Consider the following 18,574-nt stretch of genomic DNA (forward strand, 5'->3'; position numbering starts at 1 on the left):
GTAGAGCACATGATTTGCATGCAGAAGGTCCCAGGTTCAAGCCCAGACATTTCCAGTTGAGAGGATGAGGTAGCAGGTGACGAAAAATGCCCCTCCTGGAGACTCTTGCAAGAGGCTGCCAGTCGGAGCAGATAACATCGGGCTGGATGGTCAAAAAGACAGATATGGCAGAACACAGCTTCCTATGAACTCTTAAAACTGCAACCAAGCTTTAAGCACATGCAACATCATTTGCCCGCATCTTTCCCTCCCTATGCTTTTCTGCCATTTCCTCAGCATCTTAGATTGTAAGCTCCTTGGGAGCAGAGAGCTGCCTGTGCTGGCTTGGTAACTCTGTAAGACACCATATATATAGATGGCACGGAATAAATCATCGCCATCTTTGCCACGATGCAGCTTCCAAGCAGTCCCTTTGTGACTGCAGAACAGTAACGCAAAATCAAAACCTGAGATCAAGGGTTTGAAATGCTAAACACAACTCCATCCACGACTACACCTGAGCACATTTAACTGCATTTGCGCATATTCAACCTTCGTTAGTTTTGACTCTACTACCAATTCCCGCCCTCTGTTCTTTCCCCACTGTCAGGCTTTAGATAAGACCTGGAGAGCTCATGATCTATTACAGTAAACACGGCCCATCAGCCACATGCTCAACAACTTCCCTGCTCTTGCATTCCCAGGCCGGCAGCAAAACGGGGACATTTTCAATTCCAGGGGCAAGGCACCAAAAGTGGCCAGCTGCATTTGAATTAGCGAGCCACAAGGTATGCAGGCCTAGTGTCAACTGTAAGTGCCTTGGGGCAAAGACCCTGTCTTTGTTTTTTGTGTAAACTACCATGTACATTGATGGTGTAATAATAATAATAATAATAATAATAATAATAATAATAATAGAAACATGCTTCTAACTCCAGCTGTGGAATACCAGAAAGCGGTAGGACCTCAACCAAATCCACTTATGTGAATTACAAATCCAAAACACATTAGCACTTGATGACAATCATTCACAATGTTTTTGCTCTTCCTTCTTCTTTAATCTTTCACAGAAACCTGTCACAGATGAACCAAGTTAGATTCTAAAGGCTACATCTACCCTCAAATTCCTCCTGCCTCATTTGGTGACTACATGTCTGCCATCTCCACATGTTGAAACACTTGCATCTTTGCATACATAATACTCCTAGCATCGCTGTTCATCGTGAAGAAGGAGCCACACTCTTTAGGAGTTTTTCCATTTGTGTTTCCTTTGCTTTTTGAGAAATAAACTCAACCATTTGGATGAATGAAAAACAGATAGTAGTCATAATTTCCCAGAATAACTGTGAGGTGTATGCTTAATTAATACGATCACCTAGATTTTATTTACAGAAATGTAGCTTTCATTTCAGAAGGATATTACAATCAAATCAAGAGAAAACACTGAAATCCCACCATAATGCTAACCTTTCTACCAGTTGTGCACATTGTTCTATTGATTGTTCAGGGTCAACCAAATTTAGATTTAGAACGTTTCTGTATTTTAGTGGAGCCAAATGCAGTTTTTACATTCTTAAAAGCCTTCATGGTTTCCCGGGACAGGACGCTTCCTGCTCAGGCCTGAAAGAAGTACCGTAATTTTCAAGAAGTCAAGTTTTTTAAAAACTGCATCTTTCATTACCTGGTATGGAGGTCCAGTTTCAAATCAGACATGATCTTTAACAAGAAAGAGAAACTGCACCTACTCTGTCATCACAGCATTATCCTCTATATAGGTCAAGCTAAAAGTGAAGTTGCTGAGTCTCAATGCAAGATTTCCATAGTCTTAAAGCAACATTTCCAAAACCTTGTGTTTGGTGGGTGGGGGGAGAACAGTTTACAACTTCAAATCAAGGAGTTTAAAGTGCTACATATAACCATTTTAAATACTACCCACAATCATCCACTTTTCCTTTTACAAACCACAAGCTTCTTTTGCTGTCAGCAAGCTGAAAGGGAGAAGGCACCCCAGACTTCCCAAGATGCAGTGACAGCCCAAAATCTCTATATGGATCAAGGAGATATGAAACATCCCACAAGAAACTGAACCACTCCATGGCAGTGTCGTTTGATGCCTCTGATTTCATGCCTGTTGCATAAGTAACCTCATACAGATTAATAGAAACCCAATTAAGGACACTAATTTGTCCTACATCATAAATTTAAGTGATTTGAGAAGCTGTTATATGCAAATTACAGTACCTAGAGAAGAGTTTAGCAGACCACATTAAAGTGATTGAATACAAACACATTTTCTCGAAAGTTGCTATTATCTAAAGTGCTACGGAAAGCAGCAGAAAAGTTCTGGCCACTGCAAATTATAATTTTTGAAAAATTAATTTAGCCTTATTTTTACCCCCTTAAACTTTAACAAAAAACAGAGGCTTCATATTTTAATAACCCTCACACAGAATCCAAAATATGACAAAGACTTGGAATCCCACATTTTTGTTCATGTGCTTTTTTGCTCGGAAAGTATGGTCAATATATATTTTATTCCTTTAAAAAATTAACTAGGTGCATTTGTGGCAAATTCAACCTCAAAGATGTATGATTGATGGGGAATCCTTGAGAAAATGTCATGTATCCACAAAACAATGTAAATCTAATCAATCCCAGGGATGAAGGGAGGGCAGGAGAGAAATTTGTCATCCATGTCAAATGGTTTGATGTAATTGTCTGGAAAATGCATAGATGGTTCTAATCAAAACAGAGATGAAAATAGCCTTTAGGAAGATAATACCACACATTATTTGAACAGTTAGCTGGTACTTGACCCTAAATACCTACGGAAAGTGCCTTTGGTTCAGCTGAACTTACATCCAAGTACGTGTATTTAGGATAGCAGCCTACCACCCCTTCATCCTAAAGCAATGCTTAGTAAGTAAGTGTGTGTGTGTGTTTTAAATCATTGGAAATTGCTTCCACACCACATGATTAAAAGTAGGGTGTATAACACCTTTATTGAAGAGCTCACGCCATTGCAGAAGCATTACCCCTAAACAAACCACTGAAAAAATATTATTCCATATTGCCACTGAGATTAGTTAATCCACAACCCAGCTAAACTAAAATACTTGGATTTAAGAAGATGGTCAAACTGATATTCCACACATTAAATGGAAGGCCCGCTGACGTCAATGGAACTTGCTTTCAAGTACGGTTGCAATCCTATGCCGATTTACTTGGGAGTAAATTCCACTGAGCTCAGCAGGGCATACTTCCAAGTAAACATGTAAAGGCTCAAGGCTCAAGTTTGCTTAGAATCAGGATCTTGGTGTCATTAAAATCCACAGACAAAACTCAGTTAAGGTCTCTATAATGCCCACAATTAGTATTAAATGCTCAAGCTTTGGTTCCAATGGGTTGAGTGTCACTCCATATGTCTTTTAAACAGGAATTCGGGAAGCTAAAGTGCAAAATTTCATTTTCATAGCATGTTGAACATTCTTCCTTGAATCACAAAGAAACTCAGTTTCTGCACCCATTTCCACAACTTCTGGAAAAGTTTCCAAGACATCTTAACCTTCTGATTCCCACAGCACCCTCTTTTTCTATAGTCAAACTAAAAAGAAAAGAAAAGCCACACGTCCAGCATAAAAATGAGGCGACACAGAATGGTATACAAGCGCCCCCCGCCCCACTGCAGAATTCTAACTGGAACATGAAGGCTAAGTGCGCAAAAGTGGCAACCGAGGAACTATTACAGACCTTGCGTGAAAAGTCGATGCAAGAAGCATGCCTTAAATATAACAGAACTGAACATCTGTCCATTTGGAACGAGGAAGCCTTTTAAAGGAACATTTAACACTACGCACAAGATCTCTACTACCCCAGCAAAGTCAGGGGCAGGGAGTAGAGGTCAGTGGACAGAACTGGCGCCAGCAAATGGAAAAACATATCCTTTTCCTTTCAAAGAAATATCGCACCAACATCTATTTCGCACGAACATTATGCTCCAAATAATTTTTCAAAGGGACCTGACTGAAAGTTATGCAATGCAGCACCACCACCCCACACCCAAGAGAAACCCGTTCCTCCCAAAACAGTCCCATTGCCTTGAAAGGGCCTACTCCTCAGGAAAAGAGCTTGTCTCCTGCAGTCCGATGCGTTAAGAAAAAAGGGTTGTTTGTTTCTGTTTTCAAGGGGGTGGCGGAAGCTACCCAACATTCTTCAGGCTGAAGCTGCATCTCGCAAGAAGGCTGGCCAGGGAAGGTTTTCAAGAGCACCGTCTTCAAAACATAAAACCCGGTACTGTCAAAAAAAAAAAAGACAGAAAGCTGGAGGAGCGGCGGGGAGGGGGTCAAATTGGCTTGGATGAGGTCGTGGAGAGGTTTGGTTCTGCATTTGAATTCTGCGGTTCGGAGAAGCGTCGCTTCTGCTTCGAGGCAGCAGGGGTGGCGGCAGTCGCGGGGGAGTTTGCCGAGAACTTCCCCGCGAAGTTTCCTTCTCTCGCCTGCGCGCGCCTGCCTGCGCGCCCCAGTCCGCAAAGAAGCCCCCTCGCACTTTCGCCCAAGCCCCCCAGCTCAGCGCGGCGCACATGATCCGAGCGTCCCTCTGGAGAAGAGGACCCCCCACTCTCTCTCTCTCTCTCTCTCTCTCTCACACACACACACACACACACACTCACACAACTAGGCGCCCGATGTCCCTTACCTGCTCCCGAGGGATGCAAGGCAGAGAGGTCCTGCGATGGGATTTATTGCCGCAGCCCGCCATCTCGGCGGAGATCATGGAGCTGGATCGCCGCCTCCTCTTAAAGCCCGGCACCTCTTCCTCGGCCGGCCGGCCGGGCGCAGCGGCGGCGGCGGCGGACTCGGCTCCTTCCGCCCCTCCTCGGCCGTCCTCCCCCGCCCGTGTCCCGGCGGCGCGGCGGGCCCGCGCGGCGCGCGGCGCGCAGCCGGCCAAGAGGATGCCCAGCAGGGCGAGGAGGTACGCCAGGTACGGTCTCCACGGCGCCCGGACGCCCCCCAAGGAGACGAGCGAGGCGATCCGCAGGGCGCTAGTCAAGGCGATCATGAGGACGCCCTGGCGGAGCCGCAGCGCCAGCCATGTCCCGCCGGCCAGGCAGCCGAGCACCACCCCTGTGGCGGCGAAGGAGAGCAGGCGGTCCTCCCCCGGGGCCAAGCCCATCTGCGCCAGCGCTTCCCCCCCGCAGCAGGCGGCCACGAGCAGGGCGGCCGTGCGCAGGCGGACCCCGGCGCGCAGCAAGTCCGAGCCCAGCCAGAAGTAGGCGGCCAGGAGGCAGCAGCCCAGCGCAGCGCCGGGGATCGGGGGCCAGCTCCCCGCTGCGGGGGGCCCTGCGCCGGGGCCGGCCTCTTCCTCTTCCTCGGCGGCGCTCCGCGCCAGGCGGATCCCCAGCGCCAGGAGCAGCGCCAGCGAGCCTGCGCCCAGCGCCCGGGAAAGTTTGCGGGGCTTCCAGCCCGGGGGCAAAGCGCCCGGGCCGCTCGGCTCTCCTATTGCCCCATTGCTGCTGCTGCTGCTGCCGCCGGCAGGGCTGTTCCTCCGCTCCGCTTCCTCCGGCCCAACCGAGGGACAGCAGCCGTTGCAACCGGCTTCTAGCGCTCCTTCCTCCGCGGCAGCCTCGGGGGTTTTCTCTTCGCCCGGGCTCCAGCTGCAATTGCTGTCGACCCTGCTCGCAGAGTCGCCGCTCACAGCCATAGCGAGGGGGCTTTTAATTTTTTTTTTGGGGGGGGCTTTCCCCACTTCCCTCTCCCCACTTCCCGGGGGGGGGGAGAGAGGGATGTCGGTTTCAAGACTGGGCCCCCTCTTTCCGCCCCCGCCGGAAAAAAAGGGTCTTACTCTTTGATGCGCGCGCAGCGGCAGTAATTCCTAAAACAACGTCCTTGCAGAGGAGGGAAGTGGGGCGGGGGGGGGGGATGCCTCCGAATAGATTTCCCTTTTCTTTTTAAAGGGCAGAGATCACGCCGAGCAGCTCGCGGGCGGGCGGCGCGTGCGGGAGGCGATGTGTGAAAGTGGACGGAGCGGCATCGGAGGAGGAGTTGGGCGGCGTCGGATGGGGGCTACACATTTTCCATCGCGGGCTTGGGAAGCGCGGTCTCCGCGTTGCTCTCCGGGCGAACACCAGGACGTGGAACCACGCGGCGCGAGAACCGTGAAAGAGCGGCCCGCGCGCGGCTCCCTCCCGGGGGCTGGCGTGGCTCGGAGGGTGATCCTATTAGGCCACGGGCGCTCCCGGGCTTCCCCGCCTCTCGGCCCGGGGAGGAGGCGCGGCGGCGGCGGGCTGGAGCCGCCTGCCGCCGGGAAGTTCTTCCCCCCGCTCGCGCCGCCTCCTCCTCCGCCCGCTCCGCGCCCTCGCCGCCGCTCCGCGCGTCTCTCTCACGCCGCCGCTCCGCTCGGGCGGCCGTTCCCAGCGGGGGCCCAGCCAGAAGCCCCCGATCGCCGCCGCTCCCCGGGGCTGGGGAGAGGGAGCCGGCGGCCCATCGCCGCGTCGAGGCGGGAAGACGCGGCGCACCCCGAAGGCGCCCGGCGGCGAAGTTGCCGTAAGTTCGAAGGAAGCCGGCGGAGGGAGGGCGCCTCGGCGAGGGAGAGAAGCAAAACCTCCTTCTCCCCCTCTCGGCTTCTCTGATGCCGTTGCAAGAGGGAAGAAAGAAAGAAAAAGAAAAGGTGCTGCTGCAAGAGCCCCGCCGCGAAGGACCCGAGGAAGATCGAGCCGGCAGTATGGGCCGAGGTGGGATTAACACTCCTGGAAGGAGGGGGCAGGTGGAGGCGGGGAGGAACGCGGGGGGGGGGTACAGGCAGGAGCCGTAGCGCCCCCCCTTGGGCAAGCATGCGCCAGCTCTGCTTGGGGGTCGGGGAGTGAGGAGGGGGAGAGGGGCTGATCCTGCCGCGTTCGCTGTCTTAGCCCAGCTCGGCGCTGCACACCGGGTGGGTGGGGAACTACGCTTTGCAGGACAGCGAGAGACACAATCAGGTCGCAGCAAATGCATTTCCCCTTGGTTGGCACCTCTTGCCACAGCCTCCAGGCCAGAAGCGCGCAGCGGAGGGGATGGGGTAGAAAGCGGGTCACATTTAATTACCCCGCCATCCTGCTTTCCTGGAAGCAGGGCCCACTGAGCTCGAGGGGACTTTTTTGTGTGTGCCGGGGTAGCGGTGCCTAAAATGTGGAGCCTGCTGTCGCAGCCCCGTGCACACCCACCTGGGGCGCGAGCCCCGCGAAACAGGCTGGCGTTTACTTCTGAGCCAAAGTGCAAAGGGTTGTGTGCTGTTGGAGCCCAAGAGGCTTGGCGTGCCCGGTGAGCAGGCAGGGTAGACTTAAGCCGTCTAAAAGGGCCAGAAGGGGAGTCTAAAAATATTGGGTGTTTTTGTTTTGTTTTTAATCAGTAAAATAAATTTCAGAAAGCCTGGGTTGGAGATTTGAATTTCCCGCATAGCAATATCCGCCCTTCCTGTATTCAGATCTTTTGTGCTCTTGAAAGTACCATTTCCTTCCTTTGCTCATGTGGGAAAAGCTTTCCCCTACCTGACACCCTCCAGATGCTTTGAACTACAACTCCCATCATGTCTGACCATGCTGGCTGATGGGAGTTGTAGTCTACAACATCTGGAGGGCACCAGGTTGCAGAAGCCCACCTTAGATTATATTCTCTAATGTCCTATGGCTGGCTGGGGAATGCTGGGAGTTGTAGGACTTTTTTTCTGTCTAAACATGTACAGGATTGTTGTTTATTCGGTCAGTCGCTTCTGACTCTTCGTGACTTCCTGGACCAGCCCACACCTCAACTTCCTGTCGGCCGTCGCCACCCCCAGCTCCCCCAAGGTGGAGTCCGTTACCTCCAGAATATCATCCATCCATCTTGCCCTTGGTCGGCCCCTCTTCCTTTTGCCTTCCACTTTCCCTAGCATCAGCATCTTCTCCAGGGTATCCTGTCTTCTCATGATTTGGCCAAAGTACTTCAGTTTTGCCTTTAAGATCATTCCCTCAAGTGAGCAGTCTGGCTTTCTTTCCTGGAGTATGGACTGGTTTGATCTTCTTGCAGTCCAAGGCACTCTCAGAACTTTCCTCCAGCACCACAGTTCAAAAGCATCTATCTTCCTTCGCTCAGCCTTCCTTATGGTCCAGCTCTCGCAGCCATAGGTTATTATGGGGAATACCATTGCTTTAACTATGTGGACCTTTGTTGTCAGTGTGATGTCTCTGCTCTTATCAAGATTTGTCATTGCTATCCTCCCAAGAAGTAAATGTCTTCTGATTTCCTGGCTGCAGTCAGCGTCTGCAGTAATCTTTGCGTCTAGAAAGACAAAGTCTGTCACTGCCTCCACGTTTTCTCCCTCTATTTGCCAGTTATCAGTCAAGCTGGTTGCCATAATCTTGGTGTGGGTTTTTTGAGGTTTCACTGCAACCCAGCTTTTGCACTTTCTTCTTTCACCTTCGTCATAAGGTTCCTCAGCTCCTCCTCACTTTCAGCCATCAAAGTGGTATCATCTGCATATCTGAGATTGTTAATGTTTCTTCCAGCGATTTTAACTCCAGCCTTGGCTTCATCAAGCCCAGCATGTCGCATGATGTGTTCTGTGTACAGGTTGAATAGGTAGGGTGAGAGTATACAACCCTACCGTACTCCTTTCCCGATCGTAAACCAGTCCGTTGTTCCGTGGTCTGTTCTTACTGTTGCTACTTGGTCGTTATACAGATTCCTCAGGAGGCAGACAAGATGCCTTGGTATCCCCATACCACCAAGAACTTGCCACAATTTGTTGTGATCCACACAGTCAAAGGCTTTAGAATAGTCAATAAAACAGAAATAGAAGTTTTTCTGAAACTCCCTGGCTTTCTCCATTATCCAGCGGATATTGGCAATTTGGTCTCTAGTTCCTCTGCCTTTTCTAAACCCAGCTTGTACATCTGGTAATTCTCGTTCCATGAATTGCTGGAGTCTACCTTGCAAGATCTTGAGCATTACCTTACTGGCATGTGAAATAAGTGCCACTGTTCGATAGTTTGAACATTCTTTGGTGCTTCCCTTTTTTGGTATGGGGATATAAGTTGATCTTTTCCAATCTGTTGGCCATTCTTGTGTTTTCCAAATTTGCTGGCATATGGCATGCATCACCTTGACAGCATCATCTTGCAAGATTTTAAACAGTTCAGCTGGGATGCCGTCATCTCCTGCTGCCTTGTTATTAGCAATGCTTCTTAAGGCCCATTCAACCTCACTCTTCAGGAAGTCTGGCTCTAGCTCACTTTTTTTGGCGTACTATCCAGTAGGTGCTGCAGATCCTCATAGAACTGATCTACTTCTCCTTCTTCAGCATCTGTGGTTGGGGCGTATATTTGGATCACTGTGATGTTAAATGGCTTACCCTGAATTCGAATTGAGATCATTCTGTCATTTTTTGGATTGTATCCAAGCACTGCTTTAGCCACTTCGTTATTAATTATGAAGGCTACTCCATTTCTTCTGTGGTCTTCCTGTCCACAGTAGTAGATCTGGTGGTCATTTGATGTGAAGTGGCCCATTCCAGTCCATTTCAGTTCACTGACACCCAAAATGTCTATATTTAATCTTGACATCTCCCCAGCAACCACATCCAATTTGCCCTGGCTTATAGATCTTACATTCCAGGTTCCTAAGGTGTGTTGATCTTTTGAACATCGGATTCATCGTTCACCACCAGCACCATCGGCTGCTAGCCGTCCTTTCAGCTTTGAGCTAGCTGAGTCATCACATCTGGGGCTAGTTGAACTTATCCCCTGTTCCTCCCCAATAGCATTTTGACCATCTTCCGACCTGGGAGTCCCATCTTCCGATGGTATACCGACATATCTCTGGTTGTACTGATCCACTGGAGCTAGAGGACACTAGTGTACACTAGTGTACAGGATTGCATCCTATTTAATGGTGATCAGTGACTAGAGATCTGTAGCTTGGGCCCAAAACGTCCCCCCTCTGCAAGCTGCAGGCGCTTCTGCTCGCACACTGGGAATTGCTGCCTCTCTTGCTCCCCACATCCCATGAAACTTGCTTCATAGGATTGGGGGGCTCTCAAGAGCTGCTTCTAGAAGGAAGGAGAGTCAGCCCTGGAGATGGGGGAATCAGTTAAGCTTAATCTCGTCAAGGTTCTCTGAATTTCACTTTGATGCATGGTTTGCCTCGTTTACATTCCTGATTACAAGCTTGTTGAAGTTGTTGTTCAAATGCGAAAAGTGCACATTTGGGTGTACAGTTTTTAAAGTACTCACCCACATGCACATTCCCTCCCGCCGGCCTTAGCTAAAACGTGAAAATGCTCTCTTTTTTAAGGTGCACATTTTCTGAATGCAAGCTCAGGAATACGCAAGCATTTCCAGGAAAACGTTTCCAGGAAAACGTATTTGCATTCAGGGGTGCAAACGGGGCAAATTCTGGCCCGAAGCAAATAAGAATGAAATTCTCAAACATCCCTAATTGGCATGCAGACAGTGTTCAGATGGGATTGATCGGTGCATCCATCCAGCATAGTAACATAGGGCGCAATCCTATGCATGTTTAGACAGAGAAAAGGCATACAGCTGGCTGGGGCATGCTGGGAGTTGTAGGCCTTTTCTCTGTCTAAACATGCATAGGATGTGCCCTTAGTTTTCCAAGGTACACTAGTGTCCTCTAGCTCCAGTGATGTGGGGAGACTGGGGGGGAATGTTTCCACTGCTACATTTTACTGTGGAAATATTTTGGGTTTTAGAAATGCATTGTTTCCAGAAAATTAGTAACGTACTAGATGACTACAGTGCAAATCAAATGAGCAAGTAGAATGGATACAATACCAGTCAACAATGCAATCCTATACATGTCTACTCAGAGTTCCACTCAGTTAAGTGGGGCTTACTCCCAGGTAAATGTGAATAGCATTGCAGCCCACATCTAAAATCAAAGTGGAAGTTCACTTTTTTTCAGGTGGCCAACCCTGGGAAGCACATACACTTAAGCACACAGCTCTTCAGCCCTGCTAAAATTAGCATGTGAACAGTTTTCATGACTCTCATTTCCCACCCCCACTGCATAATCTAAATAACGTAAGGTGAGTGAGTATATGCTACTGAATTTCCACACCTTAAAATATTTACCAGTATTTCAGTAAAAATCATTTCTAAGTAAAGCTTTGAATTTGAGTATAATAGTGCAATCCCACACTTGTATTTACGACATTTTCACCCTGCTTTTCACCCAGAAAAAGGCTCCCAGAGTTTTTCACAAAAATTAATAAGACAGTTCCCTGCCCTCAGGCATACAGTCTAAAAGACAACACCAAAGGAAAAAGATGGGGAGGGAGGAGGAAAAAAGCAAAACTCAGGCACCAGGTCTTCGTTCTGAAGTTCTTATGGCTGCTTTTTCTAGCAGGGAGGGTGAAGCGAGCTCCCTGTAGCACCTCCCTGTCTGGCTGATGTATGGGGCCAGCTTTGTCTCCCCCTTAGATACAATACCAGTCAACAATACAGTCCAATACATGTCTGCTCAGAGTTCCACTCCAAGTTAACCAAGTTCCACTCAGTTAAGTGGGGCTTACTCCCAGGTAAATATGTTATTTATCTTGGGAGGCAGCCTCCCAGTGGCCCTCAGGGGTGGGCAACCTTTTTGTGGGCCAAGAGCCACATCCGAAGTTGGGTGACCTGTTGAGGGCTGCGTGCCGGAAGGGAGCAGGAGTGGAGCCAGAGAAGGGCAGATCTGGCGTTGCGACAGAGAGATCCACCAATACAAAACCATTTCATTTCTTTCTTTCCTTGTTTTCTTTGGCTCGGTTTTAATGGCAAAATGTCCCCTCTCTTTTTCTTTTCCTTCAAACCCCAGCCCCACCCATACACACACGTCCTCGTCTGGTGACAACCAGTCCACTTACCTCTGTTTCTTTAAATTTGTCTACTTCTCCTTTTGAAGCACCCATCAGCCTTACCAGCAGCAGTACCGGCTGTGTGGCAGGATCACAGGGCCCTTCTCAAAGCAACTGCCTGAGTGACGACCAGAAGGTGTTCTTGCTTCCATACCAGAAGGCCTCTGAGGGCCACATGCGGGCCGTGGGGCACCCACATATGCCATACATGATTTCTTGGAAGTAAGTAAAGTTAGGGTGCAATCCTATGCATGTTTAGACAGGAAAATCCTACAACTCCCAGCATGCCCCATAGCTGGCTGGGGCATGCTGGGAGTTGTAGGACTTCTTTCTGTCTAAAGATATGGGATTGGCACTCTATAGACAGAGGCCTTCAGTCTCTGAGGACCCCATCTATCTTATGCTCTGCCATCCAGAGCCTCCTGTTCTTGTTTTGTTTTTTAGGGCTAGACATGCCTCTGAGCCCATCCAGCTCACTCACCTGGTGGCAGGGCTGGGAGAAGAAGAGGTTTGTGGATGGGGTGTATCCATCTCTTCTCCATTCCCTCCCTGCCCACTTTACCTCTCTCGACCTCTTCCAAGGATATTCCTGTGTCCTCGAAAAAGAAGCCAACACAGTTATTTCCGCAGGAGCTGGGAGCAGGGATGTATGAGCATTGTGTTTTTGCTCACAAAACATGCGAGCATCCCACGTTCGACACTCCAAACGGGAACACGTGTCTGCCAAAAATACTTGTCTATTGTTGAATATACAAGTCGTGTTAGTCTCGTTCCCAATTCCCCAGTTCAGTTTGCGCAAATTTCCTGTGTAGACTGAATCAGCCCCGCTTTAGCTTATGGAGAAAATTTGCGCAAATCAGGGAATGTTGTGCAAATCTCCTGTTTGATTGCTTCTTGATTTGCGCAAGTTTCCTGTTCACACAGAGCAAGCAGTGGTTGCGAATGGGAATCAGGCATGAGACGCATGGAGAGGTGATATTCGGAGAATCCTGGTGATCTCTAACATTGCTCATTCGCCCATCCCTAGCTGGAAGGGGAGGGAGGAATCCCCATTTGGACTTTCCCTCCCGAAGTCAGAGCTCTCCCAGGGATCATGGGATTGCTCTCTTACTTTTAAAAAACAACAGCACTTTCTGGGGTGTTCAGTGAAGCCTACACCCAAGTAAGTATGCATCGGATTCAGACCAAGTGTGTTTTACTGAACTTTTTTCTAACCAGGTATTTCCATCCAAATACTTGAGTTATTGGGGAAACATTCTGGGATATTTATATGCCATGTAAAATTAACATGGCACAATTTGGATTTTTTTTTAAGAAATATTTACCACATATGTTAAACATGCTACTTCATATCTCAAATGATTTAGGGCCACAACAAAAATTTCCATTTCAAAGTTCTCCGGAAAACCCACACCACTGCCCTGTTGCCATGTTTTATATGTTGTTACACACTTCAAACTTCACAATGTCCCATACTTTTTAAAGTCCTAATAAACGGCACTGCCCTTGCTAAAACTGAAGCTGGGTCATCCACAAAGTAGACCATACACATCTCTCTATTTTCAGTTGTAACATTTCTAATGGAACTGGAGGATATGACACTGTCTTCCATTCCTTAAAGCACCTTTCCCCAACCTGGTGCCCACAGATATTTTGGACTACAATTTCCAACATTCCTGACCATTGGCTATGGTGACTGGGACTAATGGGAGTTGAAGTCCAAAACATCTGGAGGGAACCAGGTTGGGGAAGGGTGCCTTAAGATTTCAGGCACCTGTGTGCGTGTAACAGAATTTTCCCTACAAGTCTAGAAACACACAAGTGTTTGTCATTTGCAGGCCTAAAGATCTTCGTTCACCGCCACAGTCTAGGTCAACAGTGTGTAGCGATATATTTAGCACGCAGCCATGGGGGGGCGGGGTTGTATTTGCCAATTTTGGAACACTGAAAGCTAAGGAATCAACCGATTAAAGGAGAGCAATTCAATGGCTTTTCAACCCCACAAAATAAATAACTGGTTTTAAGATTTCAAGGTACTTTCAGTGTCTTAATATTTATTTGTGTCTGGCTGGGGTTTCATGCCTTGTTCCCTGTCTGACCCTGTTGGGTGAAAAGGACAAGTGGGCAATATGTATCTGTTATGACTACAGTCAGAGCGTATGGCTTTGCATCACAGCTTTTTAGACTGTAGACAACAGTCACAGAACAATGTGGAGGTGTTTCCCACTACATTTTCCAGCATTGAGTGCTTTGGTATGGAATGTGTGCTTTTAGATTACCTGGGGGAGGTGGGGGTGAACTGAGTCCTAAACGGGAGTGGAGACCAGTATTGTCAGGGAACTCTGAAAGTATTTATTCTCAGAGTTCAGTCTACATCTGCTCAGTGGTTCCACACAAGCGTTGCACACTAAGAATAATCCAGAGCAATGCTAGCTTCACTTTTTGGAGGACCCTTGGCCAAGACACCCTCAGCGTGCCCCACCAGGGATGGACAAATCTTTCAGTGTCAGTTTCGCTCACTTCCAAATTTCTCTAGTCTTAATTAAGTATGGTTCATCGTCAACGTTGAGAATTTCTTTTTAAAGTTTGCATGAAAATTCAGAAGCATTTTTTCTATAATATACATGTTTTTGCAAGCAATTTCCCTAATGTAATGCATTTTAAACATTTTCCCTAATATACACATTTTAGTACCTTTTTTTTTAATTGGAAAACACAAATGAAAAATTCAGCAAAGTGCAAATTTCATAGGATAACAGTTTTGATTTGCAGAAGTGCGAGTTATGGTTCAAAAGTACAAAATTAAAATCTGCATTAAAATATGAACTGAATATATTTCTCCCTCCCCACCCACCCCCGGCCAGGTGAGTCTACGTTCTTCCCAGGATTGTCACCAGCTGCAGTTCCTCCTCTTCCTTATCATTACTACCACCTGCTTGCTTGCCAGGCAGAGTCAATGAGCAAGCCAGCAGGGACATCTGCTGCACCTCCTTCTCACTACCACTGTTGCCTGGGACAGAGCGAGAGGACGATGAACAAGCAGGTTGAAATGGTGAAGAGAAGGAGCAAGTTCAGGGGACTCTTATTAGTAGGTCTTTGCTGGGGTCATAGAATCATAGAATAGTATGGCAGGAAGGGGCCTATAAGACCATCGAGTCCAACCCCCTGCTCAATGCTGGAATCCAGGTCAAAGCATCCCCGACAGATGGCTGTCCAGCTTCATCTTGAATGCCTCCAGTGTGGGAGAGCCCTCGGTGTAGGTCCTCAGCAAGCGCCCAACCATGCGAACCCTTGACACTGCCCCTGATCCAGAGGTACATTGTACAGAAGCAAAGCTGGGTATGCGAGATGGTTTAAAAATCCACATCCTGCAGCTGGCTCCATCTCCCCAACATCTTTGCCACATTTACACTTTACGTTTCTAAGAAACAACTTAAAGCAGCCCTGTATTTAAGCGCAAGCCTCGTCCGCACCCAGCATAGAAAGGCAGTAGAATTTCTCAAATTGTGCAGTATTCTACAGTATAGTAGCCTCTGCAGGCTAGTAATTTTTGCAGGGTTATTTACAAGGATGACTTAGGGCACAATCCTATGCATGTTTAGACAGAGAAAAGGCCTACAACCCCCAGCATGCCCCAGCCAGCCATGCTGGCTGGGGCATGCTGGGAGTTGTAGGCCTTTTCTCTGTCTAAACATGCATAGGATTGCACCCTTAAATAATTTTAGGCACACACCTAAAAATATGTGTAAGAGGCTCCCGGTTGTTCACTGGCCCAGGTCAAAAGTGAGCGAGCTGTCTATTTTATTATTCATTTTATTTGTCAATTTAAAGTCTTTTTATCCAACTCCTCTGCCAAAAAGGCTTACAGGTAATTAGTAAAGCAAGGCAGCCCCTGCTTACAATCTAAAATGACACACAAGGAAAAAGGAATGGGGAGGGAAGAGGGGATAAGTCAGCAGGACTGGTAGATTGGGCCCGCTTCCCACTCTGCCATCTGAGGAGGCTGGATGTGGAATGAGAAGCAAGGAGGCAAATGTAGCAGGAAGGAGGAGCTGGCCGGACAAGGCCTAACCTATTGATCACCCAGGCCTAACTCCAGGTGAACCAATCAGAAGTTGGGGGTGGGGCCTGGGGAGGAGATTGCGCTCTCTTTTCTCTCCCTCCTGCAACCTGGAGTGTTCATCGGAGACACCAGCAGCCAGAGCAGAAAATTCCTGCTTTTGAGTATGGCTGAGCGGAATCCCATACCTCGGGGATGCTTAAGAAATGGAGTGTCCTGCATGAAGAAGGGAGGAGCGGTTGTACAAACAAAACCTCTTCCAGTTGTGCTACACCCAGATGTGAAATAAAGATGTTGATCTGTTAGAATCAATATAACCTATGAGGTCCCGGGATGCAGGCCGTAGCCAGCTTCTCAAGGATGTTATTCATTCAAATGGAAATTGTACCAGTCCAATAATTTGAGGATCAGGCTTTAGCGTTCTGACATCTCACTGGAGTTAGGATGTGTTTTTTCACATCCCTAGGGGGCGGAAATGTTATTTTTCATTAATATTTGATTCTTCTGAGTTTTTTTTCTCCCCAATGGAGGAACAACATAAGATGGTTGTGTGGATCGTTTAAAAACAAAACACTACTCTATGATCACAGGTGCTCACCTTTTTTACCTGCCAACATAAATAAATAATGTTGGAAAGAGTGTCCCAGAAATCGCTCCATGCTTCTGTTTATATAAACCAAGCAGGCATGAATTATGTGGAAAATAACACTAGTCTCAGAAAAAATGAAGAAAAACACTATTCAGAGAATTTAAACCCGGTGATATAGAGGTTAGAAAAAGCTGCCTATTCCACCACATGGAACTTTAACATGCCAGTCCACTGGCTGCCAGTCCGTTTCCGGGCCCGATTCAAAGTGCTGGTGTTAACATTCAACACCCTTAACGGCTTGGGGCCAGGTTACCTGAAGGATCGCCTCCTCCCATATGTGCCTGCCTGGACCTTAAGATCATCATCAGCGGCCCTTCTCCGTGAGCCCCTGCCAAAGGAAGTGAGGCGGGTGGCTACTAGGAGGAGGGCTTTTTCTGCTGTGGCACCCCGGCTCTGGAATGAGCTCCATAGTGAGGTTCGCCTGGCGCCTACATTGTATTCCTTTCGGCGCCAGGTGAAGACCATTTTATTTTCCCAGGCATTTTAGCATTTTAGCTTTCTAAATTTTTATCTTTGCTGTTTTAAATCTGTATTTTAAACTCCTGCACTGCTGCTAGGTTTTATTGTGGTTGTATTGTTATATTGTGGTTTTAATGTTCTGTATATTTTAAATTGTTTTATTGTGTGTTGTTTGGTTTTAATTTTTGTGAACCGCCCAGAGAGCTTCGGCTATTGGGCGGTATAGAAATAAATAAATAAATAAATGCCTACATACCTTAAGTGCTGCTTATTTTTCAACTCAATCTTTAAAATAAGGTAATAGCACTATCTATTTGATATCTATCAAACCATGGATTCTGTCACTTGCAAGTTGCTTCTTTCACAGATAGAAACGGGGAAGGGGGGTTGCACCAGCAGATAGCAAAACCAGATATCAAGCCCCCAATGCAGGGGTGTTGAACCTCTTTCATCCCAAGGGTTGAATTTAGTTTTGGGGAAGTTCTCGGATGCATTCCAGTTGCTAGTGGGGCCGAAAGCAAAAAGGGGCAGGGCCAAAGGCAAAAAGAGTGGGGCCGGTGGCTCCAATTTTGGTGGGGCTGTGAATCGATTCTGGGTTTCAGTCAGAACCAGACAGAACACTAAAGGAGCTATCTAAAGTGCTGTACCTTTGATAGCTCCTTTAGAGTTCTGGCTGGTTTTGACTGAAACCCAGAATTGATTCATAGCCCCACCAAAATCAGAGCCACCAGTCTTCACTGGTCTGTGCCATGAAACTGTGGAGGTCCTCAACCAAAAGATCTTGGGTAGTAGATGAGAAGCTTCCTGGAAAGAAAGCTTGCCCCATCTTGTCTTACTCTCCAAGTCAATAGGGCCACCGCAGTGTGTATCAAGTGTGCACACAGTTGATGCAGGGTGATGGTAAGGTGCAACTTGCTAAGTTCTTTGGAATTTCTGAGTGACTGGCCTAGAGTGCTTAGGGGTTGAGTTACCGATGTGCAAAGGTTCCTCAAGTAGGAAATTTGGAAGCCACTGCTCAATGTAATCCAATTCATTTCCATCATACCAAGCAACCCAGACATTTCTGCAAAATCAGCATGTCTGTGTGCCTCGAAATCATGCTCAAGTGATGGGTTTCTATTCACTATGTGAACATCACAGAAGCTAACTAAGCCTGCAGCCCAGGTGCAAGCACTATGTCTAACTCCTCCTTCCCCAACTTGGCGCCTTCCAGATGTGTTGGGACCACAACTCCCACAATTCATGGACTATTGGCCATGCTGGCTAGGAATTATGGGAGTTGTGGTCCCAAACCATCTGGAAGGCACCAGGTTGAGAAAGGCTGGTCTAACCTATCTTGATAATACTGCAGGTAAACACAAGATCCTAAGAGCTTTAATGGAGAGTGTTTCAGTACTAAGCCTCGAACTGCTTCTTTTACACAACCCATTGTGCCTTAGTGCTGGGAACTGACTGTGGCAGCCCACGTGATGTTTACCGATGTGTGGTGCAGAACTCATTGCCAGTTCCTTCTTATCACATGTTATGACGATTGCACTTGAAAGAAATCTTATCAGACAACC

The 18,574-nt window shown here is 47.7% G+C and overlaps 1 protein-coding gene and 1 long non-coding RNA gene across 7 annotated transcripts in view; one reads left to right on the plus strand and one right to left on the minus strand.

Annotated features, from left to right (window-relative positions):
* Positions 1 to 6,683, minus strand: part of PDE3A (phosphodiesterase 3A) — a 392,649-nt gene extending 385,966 nt beyond the window's left edge. For all 6 annotated transcript variants that reach the window (XM_084809193.1, XM_084809190.1, XM_084809192.1 and 3 more), the window contains exon 1: positions 4,675 to 6,683. In XM_084809193.1, coding sequence (XP_084665319.1) covers positions 4,675 to 5,679 — 1,005 coding nt within the window. In that variant the 5' untranslated portion in view covers positions 5,680 to 6,683. The remainder of the gene's footprint in view (positions 1 to 4,674) is intronic.
* Positions 6,607 to 18,227, plus strand: LOC146339371 (uncharacterized). The gene is made up of 3 exons (XR_014784234.1): positions 6,607 to 6,709; positions 11,892 to 12,066; positions 14,709 to 18,227. It is a non-coding gene; the product is annotated as an uncharacterized LOC146339371 (long non-coding RNA).
* The last annotated feature ends 347 nt before the right edge of the window (positions 18,228 to 18,574 follow it).

Source organism: Heloderma suspectum, chromosome 7 (genome assembly GCF_057233095.1).
Source record: "Heloderma suspectum isolate Gila_16-S chromosome 7, 16-S_ref, whole genome shotgun sequence".
NCBI classification, from domain to species: Eukaryota; Metazoa; Chordata; class Lepidosauria; order Squamata; family Helodermatidae; genus Heloderma; species Heloderma suspectum.